The 8883-nt window shown below is 31.1% G+C and overlaps 2 protein-coding genes across 2 annotated transcripts; one reads left to right on the top strand and one right to left on the bottom strand.

Moving 5' to 3' along the window:
- Positions 1–272: 272 nt before the first annotated feature.
- Positions 273–3433, bottom strand: LOC111212362. The gene is made up of 8 exons (XM_022713887.2): positions 2445–3433; positions 2329–2350; positions 2076–2132; positions 1903–1984; positions 1264–1359; positions 1051–1175; positions 904–922; positions 273–820 (listed from the first exon to the last, which is right to left on the bottom strand). Exons 1-8 carry the CDS (start codon positions 2545–2547, stop codon positions 500–502), a joined length of 825 nt encoding a protein of 274 aa, XP_022569608.2. The 5' UTR covers positions 2548–3433; the 3' UTR covers positions 273–499.
- Positions 3434–3650: 217 nt separating this feature from the next.
- BNACNNG66940D lies at positions 3651–6074 on the top strand. The gene is made up of 4 exons (XM_013891420.3): positions 3651–4868; positions 4958–5113; positions 5204–5317; positions 5745–6074. The coding sequence occupies exons 1-4, from the start codon at positions 4320–4322 to the stop codon at positions 5850–5852; spliced, it is 927 nt and encodes a 308-aa protein (XP_013746874.1). The 5' UTR covers positions 3651–4319; the 3' UTR covers positions 5853–6074.
- Positions 6075–8883: the final 2809 nt, after the last annotated feature.

The following is an 8883-nucleotide window of genomic DNA, read 5'->3' as shown; positions in this document are numbered from 1 at the left end:
AGTGGCTAGTCCACTACTAGTTATTTATTCTTCCACCATTGAGTGCTTATTGCTTTTGTTTCCTTTAAATACACCATGTATGTTACACAATTAAACATACAATTCAATACAAACATTTCTTTCATTCTCTCAATCTCACAAATCCTCTCATTCTCTTAAATTCTCAAATTTCTCTTCTCTCTCAAATACTTACGGTTACTTCACTCCTTTTTACTTTGTTCGTGTGCTTCATCACGGTTAAAACACTTAGAAGCTCTCATAATCCCACAAATTATCAAATGGTTCTTCATTAGATAAAATTAAGAAAAGAAAAACTGATGAGACAACATAGCGGACGGTATATAAAAACTTCCTGGCCCTAAACCAAACAGCAAAAGTAATTGCGAAGTAATCACAACACATAAAGGGACAACTCAAAGTTTAAAAGCTCTGCCCACCGGTTTGAGATGATAATACAACTTGAATTTGAATATATAGATTTCGATTTCGGTTAAGGTTCTCACTTTGAGGGATAGTCCGGTGCGGGAGGGTAACCATGACCAGGAGGTGGATATCCCGGTGCAGGAGGGTAACCATGACCAGGAGGTGGATAACCCGGTGCAGGAGGGTAACCATGACCTGGAGGTGGATAGCCTGGCGCAGGAGGGTAGCCATGGCCAGGCTGTGGATAGTAAGGCTGGGGGTAACCAGTGGCTGGAGGGTAACCGGCATATGGAGGGGTCGGTTGATCAACGCGAGACATTTGCTGAGCAGGTGGCACTGACATTGGTTGAGAACCAAGCACACCATCTCTTTTGTCCATCTCTATCTTGTGTTGTGTCTACAAGCAAAGAGAAGAGATTGGTTTATGCCTTTTTGGTCATATATACTGTAAAATTATGTGAAAGATATCGATTTGCATACCTGCATACACGCGCAGACCCTGCAAAATCCAACACCAGAGTAAAGAATCAGCAAGAATAAAAATAGCATTAATAATGAGTCCTTTGGCTAAATTTGAAGTAGCCAAAGCGAGTCAGGGAGATGGAAGGTTAATGAGATTAGACATACGTGCAATAAACCATATCAGCCAAGCAAGAAAGAAGCTGAGAAGCTTCAGAGAGTTCATCACTTCCAACAATGCAAGCGACAAGAGAGAAAATGCAAGCGATTTGGTTGAGACAGAACATAAATCCCTGCCAAACGGAAAAGAAGATGTGAAAATGTTAGTAATCTTGTGTGCACTCAGGGAAGTGAAGACAAAGAGAGAAAAAGGACGAGTACAATGATGCAATTGTCGCATTGTGTTGTGTGGATGTTGAATTCATCTTGCAGCATAAAGCGAGTAGATGCGACGGAGTTTCCAAAACATAAGAAAACCTGAAAAAATTCCTCAACTAGGTCAAGATCATAAAAGAGTTTTGTATCGAATAAATTTTCAGTTGAAATCACATAAGAGCATGATTATTGGAAGGTGGGGTTCTTAGCAGAATATAAGAACCCGTCTCTTAACTTTTAACTAAAAAAGTTAAGAACCGGCTCTTAAAACTCTTATTTAAGAGCTGGTTCTTAATTTTTTTTAGTTAAAAGTTAAGAGACAGTTCTTATATTCCGCTAAGAACTCCAAGAACCCTGCAATAATCATGCTCTAAGAAATCTCAGTATTAAAGTTCCCATAAACAGTAAAACGTTAACAAATTGCACAATAAATTATTTCAAAGAAAATTATATCACACGGCACTAGAACAACAAGCAACACAACTGCATCATCTTTATATTTTCACCAATTCCACAATGTGCCAATCATTTTTTATATCATAACACCAAAATTGGGGAAACGATCATCAAAAAAGTAAAGCACATTGCAAATTCCACTAGTCATTTTTAACCAACATGAAAATCAAAATTGCGTTAAAGGCTAACCTCAGTGGCAAGACAAAATTGAGGGCACTTGCTTTCTCCACACCTACCACTACAAGGCATGTATCCACCACAACAAGTGTACCTTCACAGTACAGAATAAGACAGTAGAATTTAAGAGAAAACAAATCATTTCACAAACTGGTCATCTTTGTACAGAAAGTAGAATTCAATACCTTGACATGTCATTGTAAAGTGCTCTCTTTCGAAGTAAGTATGAAACACAAGGTCCACTACAATCAGAATAAACGACAGATTTAGGCAGTGAACCAAAAACATACAATCATTCAATGAAAAATACACTTGTATATCACCTACTATAAGGAGTAACAACTGGATCATTTAATAACAAACAACCAGTTCATCATTTGAATGACAACAAGAAGCTAATAAAATATATCACCTACGAGATGAGCGAGAACCACTTACCACAAACACGAGAAGCAACAATCTGCAGAAACCATATCAAGAAAAAGAAACGAAAAAACTGATCAAAAACATAAACCTTTTGAAAAAATAAATGATATATAGAGAGAGATAATCACATGGAGTATCGGCCGTGACGGTGCTCATGAGATCCGACTGCCATACGTTCCGGTAACTCTGCCGGAGCTGCATCTTTTCAAGCTTATCTTGAGACCTTCCCATGATTTTTCAAATAACCACTAACTAAAACACGAATCTCTTCAATACAAAACCTGCTTTATGGACACTCGGATTCAAGATTACCCAAAAAGTACAAAATTTCTACAGAAAATGCCAATTAGAACATGGTAACAAAATGAAGTTAGCGTTTCACGCGCTAGATTTAATAAAACACATCCAACTTTTCTGGAAACAAACGTAGAAAATTTACAAACTTCTTCTCTCCTGTTTTCCTTTTTCTCCTCTTTGAAATTTTTCAAAACGACAGTTATTAAGACTTATTGTCTGAACTTAAATTTCGCTCCGCTTGAGATTTTATTGGTTGAATTAAAACTCTTTGACCATTGGAAATGCCGAAATTTCAGAAAGGTAAATAGTCATGTGACACCCTTTTTGCATGGGTACGTATGCTGTAAAAAATGTGCACGGGTAGACTTAAACCGGAGTTTTTTCGGGTAAACCAAATTATCAAACATGACGAAATTTGTTTTACTCAGAACAAGACGAAATTTGTTTTACTCAGAACAAGACGAAATAATAAGGTCTTTTACTGAATAAACCAACTTATTTACAAGAAAACATTGAAAAAATATTAAACTCATTATTTTCTTGCTAAACACATACTTTTATGTTTTGTAAGAGGTAGAAATACGTAGCACAAATCATATTAACGTTCTTAAAATTAAACGATCTATTCACACAATTAACAATCATCTTCAAAAGTACTGATTCGGAAGTGAGCTTGTAATCAGACGCGTTATTATGCAACACGGTTTAAAATTTTTGATATTGAAAAAGGAACCCCCTATTAATTAACGATGATTTTATAAAAAAAAAAAAGAAGATGATTTTATATTAAAAGCTACTCCCTCCGATCTCCGTTTCATTTTAAGTGTCGTTTTGGGTTTGTATACACAGATTAAATTTCATTTTAAGTGTTGTTTTGGGTTTGTGTACACAGATTAACGAAACAATTAATTTTATATATTTTCTATATAAAAACGCTATTACTTATACACCTAATAATATTTCAACCAATAAAAAAAAAATAATTATTAAATTTTATATTGAAAATAAAAAACAACACTTATTTTGTAAAGAAATCTACAACGATACTTAGTATAAAAGAGGGAGTATAGTTTTCTTGTACAGTACTGCATATATCCGCATTCACTAATTATATCGAGGATTAGCTCAAGAGTATTAAATTTACATTTTTCGTCCTACTAACTTTCATGTATATCTGTATTGGGTAACATGAATGATCTGATAATTCATCGGTAATATGATCATATAATTTTTTTATCATTAAAAAATATTAACTGCAAACAAGCACAATGTTGGTAGTAAAGCCGCGCGAATATTCTCAACTACACCTCAAAAAATAATTATATAATCAAAAATTGCATTTTCAACAGCTATGCCAATGACGGAATTAGATTCTAGAAACGTAAGAATTGAATAGTAATATAACAACAAAAGGAGCTTTTGCTCACATCATACAATCAAAAAGACAGTAAGACCAAGTGGATTTGAATTAAATTATTTGAATGTAAGCATTTTGGTTAGAAATGTAAGAATACAAAACTTAAAGAAAAAATCCACAATACAGATAAACATAAGGATATATTAGTGAAAGAAATTGTTGTTTCCGCCGTTATAAATACATTGTCACTCACCAGACAAAAGAAACTTAACCTGTCATGTCTTGGTTCTAAAACAGAGAAACCAAACAGAACAGAACATAAATAGAGTTTCACTTCATCAGTTTCAAAATGACTTCTTCAGATCTTTATATCTTTGATGGTTCTTCTTCATCTTCTTCCTCAATTTTCCGAAACTCTAGTCCAGATATGTTCTCTTCAGACACAACAACAACAACAGATTTGTTCGGCAACAACGAACTCTACTCTGTTGATGAATCTCTCAACATGTTTGACCATTTCACCCCTCACATCCTCTCTTTATCTCCTCCAAGCGACCTTCTCGGAACCCTAACTCTCTCTCATCAGATTCCCACCGGGTTATATCCAAATATCTCAGACGCCGTCAAAACAGAGCAGTTTTACGGCGGCTCCGGTCATAATCAGACGGAACCGGTTGCATCAATGGCGAGAAGCTACAGTGCAATAGAGAATGCAGGAAGATATATGCAGAGAAGCTTTAGCACCAACTCCGTAGACGGAAAACCAAATCAGATTCCCTTCAACAACGTTCCGATAATGGATTCTTTAAATATCCATTACAATACCTTGAACTCGCCGGAAAATAACTTCTTTTCCGGTCAGATGATGCGGCGAGTCTACAGCACAGGAGATCTGCAGGTCTCTGTTTTATTGCTCTGTTTCTTGCTTTTTGGTGTAATTTTTGCCAAAGGTGTTTTGATTTTGATTTTCTTTTTTTTTTCTCTCAGAACACAAGAAAGAATGTTGCCGAGCAGAGATCATCGGAGCCGTTTCCAGACGCGCAGAACTTGAAGGTGGGACGTTACAGTGCAGAGGAACGTAAAGAGAAGATCTCAAAGTACAGAGCTAAACGTAACCAGAGAAACTTTACCAAAACTATAAAGGTAAACGGTCTAATAACATTTCTCAAAATTTTAAAGTTCTTTATTACTTTATTTTGATTAGTAATTTTTTTTTGAAATGGAAAAAAAAAGTATGCATGCAGGAAAACGTTGGCGGACAGCAGACCTAGAATACGTGGAAGATTCGCACGCAACGAAGACGTTGTAGAAATTCCCACCATTGAAGACGATGACGCCGAGCTTTGGGTAAATTCATATTCTAAAACTAGTTTTCTTACTGTGAATATTTTTAGTCAAAACCCCAAGTGAAAAAATTGTTGTAAATATAGTGCATATACATCTAGATGTAATATATATAAGTGCATGCATGTATCGTAACACAAGCTACAATTTGATATTACATGTATAGATTGTCGATGATTAAAACAAAATATATAGATGAATTATCAGACGTGGATAAAACATGTGGATTTAGAATTTGGCACACAAATGTTTTTGTATTTTAGATGAAAAGAAATTATATACGCTTCGCGTTTACTTCATATATGTTTTAACGGATTTTGCATGTCATACCAAAAAAAATAATACAATGAAAACGTAACTAAATTGTAACTGTAAGATGTGTGTAATTAACTAGAAAAGGTCTCTTTTGTACTAAAATAATGATGTGCAGAAATTGGATGGGCTGCATGAGGAAAACGAAGCTTTTGGGAGCAGCTTTGTGGTGCAACAATCTCATTTGCAATACGCAGCTTCTGATTTTTCTTCCTCTTTCTGGTGAAAGACTTTTAATAAGACTAAGGTCGTACAATAGTTTTTTGAACAACGTAAATTTTAATAAGCTGCATTGTATTTAATTTATATACTGAAAATGGCTTGTCAGGTGTCCTTTCTTTTTGTGTGAATGTTGAAGTTCAATAATGTAAATTCAACGTATGCACAAATTAGATACTTGACTGAGGAAGAAGATTCTATTCTTTAATATAATGTCATTTTATAAGAATTTTGATTAGTGGACTTAAACATTGATTTTGTTATGCTCTTTATCACGAATTTATATTGTTATTTAATAATAATCCCTAACATGGAGAATCTTGGTCATCTTAGTGTACCAAAAGCATTGGAAATTATTGCGTTTGTATTTTGCTCAAGTCAAATGAGTCCACTCAATATGCAAATCTCCCGTATATTAACTGAGAAACATTACAACTTCTTTTTGTAGTCACGTGTCATCACTAGGATGATTTTTAGAATTATTAGAAAATAGGTTGGTACATCTAATTATATAATAATTTTTTTATTAAACTAACCATAAATTCATTATTAATGTTCTTTATTATTTCCTTAAATAAAAGTAATGGAATTTCCTAATGTGGCTAAAGTATATATGGCAATTAATGATTTTGAATAATAAAAGATTTGATAAAAATTAATGTATCTTCTATCATATTTGTTTAATTTTAAACTATTAAACTAAATTAAACAATCATAATAACCATATAATAAAAAATTATATTTTTCTGTATATGTTATATTTTGAATTTTTGAAAATGACTATAAATTACTAAAATTGTTAAAAGTCTCACATTCAAATTTTGTGATCCATGGCTTAAATTTTTTGTTATGACAAAATACAAACGATTACAAAATCATATAAATTTCGAAACTAAAATATTTATGTATTTATAGGGTTTATAGTTTAATTTAAATTAAACTATAAACCCTATAAATACATAAATATTTTAGTTTCGAAATTTACTTTGAAAATTCTTTTTGATAAAAGCTTTGAACGAACACTGACAACTTATTTTTTTAAAAAAAATTATAAATTACTAAGATTATTAACCTCACAATGAAAATTTTGTTATCAGTAATTTAAAGTTTTAGCCATTAAAAATACAAATGATCAAAAACACCATATGAGTAAAGAGTATCATTGAATAGACATTAATATTAAAAATATATTATGTATGTTAATATCATTTAAATTTAATTACATATCCTATCAAATAAAAAAATAATATTGTTTAGATTAATAAGACTGATTTATATGTTTACCAATTTAATTATATATGAAATAGTTACTGATTTTTGATTATTCAATATATATTTATTATTTTATGATGACTTATTCTTGGGTTCACCCCCTAGGTTCACCAACTAATAGAATTGTGTTATTTCATATTTGATATCTTTTAAAAAAAGAAACAAAATATTGTCAAATTATATTATCTTTTTAAAACTAATAGATAAAAAGAAATAAATAAAAAATAGTAGTAATTACAAAAGAAAATATTTTTAACGTCGTCAGCAAAACGTTAAACCCTAAATCCTAATCCCTAAACCCTAAACTTTAGGAAAAATCTTAAACTCTAAATCAAAATCACTAAACACTAAAACACTCAAGGGTTTAGGGTTTAGAGTTTTAGGGTTTAGTATTTTTATTTAGAGTTTACGATTTATCCAAAGGTTTAGGGTTTACCCAAGAGTTTAGAATTTACAAAGGGTTTAGGGTTTATCCAACGGTTTAGGGTTTAGGGATTAGGATTTAGGGTTTAGTGTTTTGCTGACGACATTAAAAAAAAAATTTAATTCTTTTTTCTGTAACTACTATTTTTTTTTTACTTTTTATTTTAAAAGTATAATATAACTTGACAATATTTTGTTTTCATTTTTAAAAGATATCAAATTTGAAATAATGAAATCCTATTGGTTGGTCAACCTAGAGGTTCACCATAGGGGTGAATCCAAGAATAACTCTTTCATGATATGTAAAAATATACATAAAATAATTTGTATATATAATGTTCGTTCCGCGCAAGGAGAATGTATTAACCTAGTGGATATATACATCTCAAGGAAATCATTAAAGGCAGCTGATTTTTTTTGCCATCAATATACTCAGATTTTGAAAATGAATTAAACGTCGAAGCTTTACAATTTATAAAGCTTTAAGTGACTTTAAGTCCACGGTTGGACTATTTTAGTCCTAAAAATTCAATCACTCGAAGACTAATATTGCAACACTGAAGATGTGAATACAGACTAGTAGTCTAGTGGATATATTTTTGGATTCATAAAATTTATAAAATAATAATGGAAAGTTACAAAAACAGAAAAAATATTCACTACTATTGTCCTAATGAGATAATGAATTTGTAATGTTGTCTATTTAGTATAATGTTCAATGAAAATTCAGTTAAACCCCTGAATTTATACTTTAAAATATAGTTAATTTTATATCCATACTACTAAAGAAGAATCACTCTTAGGATTATGCCCTAACTTTTTGAGTTATTTACAAAGCCATGCTACTACTATTTAATTTAATTCTAATATTATTTATTTAAACTAATCAAAAAAAAAAAAAAATTCAATAAACATTTTTGGAAAGTTTTTCACCCCCATTAATGTTGTCTAAAAAATATTACTCTTGCCTAAAACATATTAAATCATTAATGCGACATAATTTGGGTAGTAATATATCCACTTATTATTCTTATTACCTTTTTATTTTATTATTAAAATATTTTACCAAAATATCTTCGTAATTATATATCCTCTTATTATTTCCATCCACCAAAATGTTTTGCATACCTTTTAATGATGCCCACTTATTTAATATTGAAAAACTCTGTTTAAAATTTTAATAATACCCATTGAGAAAAAAATTTGATAGTAAATTATTTTTCCTAAACATGTGTATATCAATGTACTTTTTAAAATCCAATCTTAAAAAATTGTACATATCTATTTTTATGAATCTATATTATTAAAACATAGATAAAACTTTAAAAATTAATTTTATTACT

This window comes from Brassica napus, chromosome C4, assembly GCF_020379485.1.
Source record: "Brassica napus cultivar Da-Ae chromosome C4, Da-Ae, whole genome shotgun sequence".
NCBI lineage: Eukaryota > Viridiplantae > Streptophyta > Magnoliopsida > Brassicales > Brassicaceae > Brassica > Brassica napus.
Note: the sequence above shows the minus strand (reverse complement) of the source record. Positions and strands in the feature narration are given on the sequence as shown.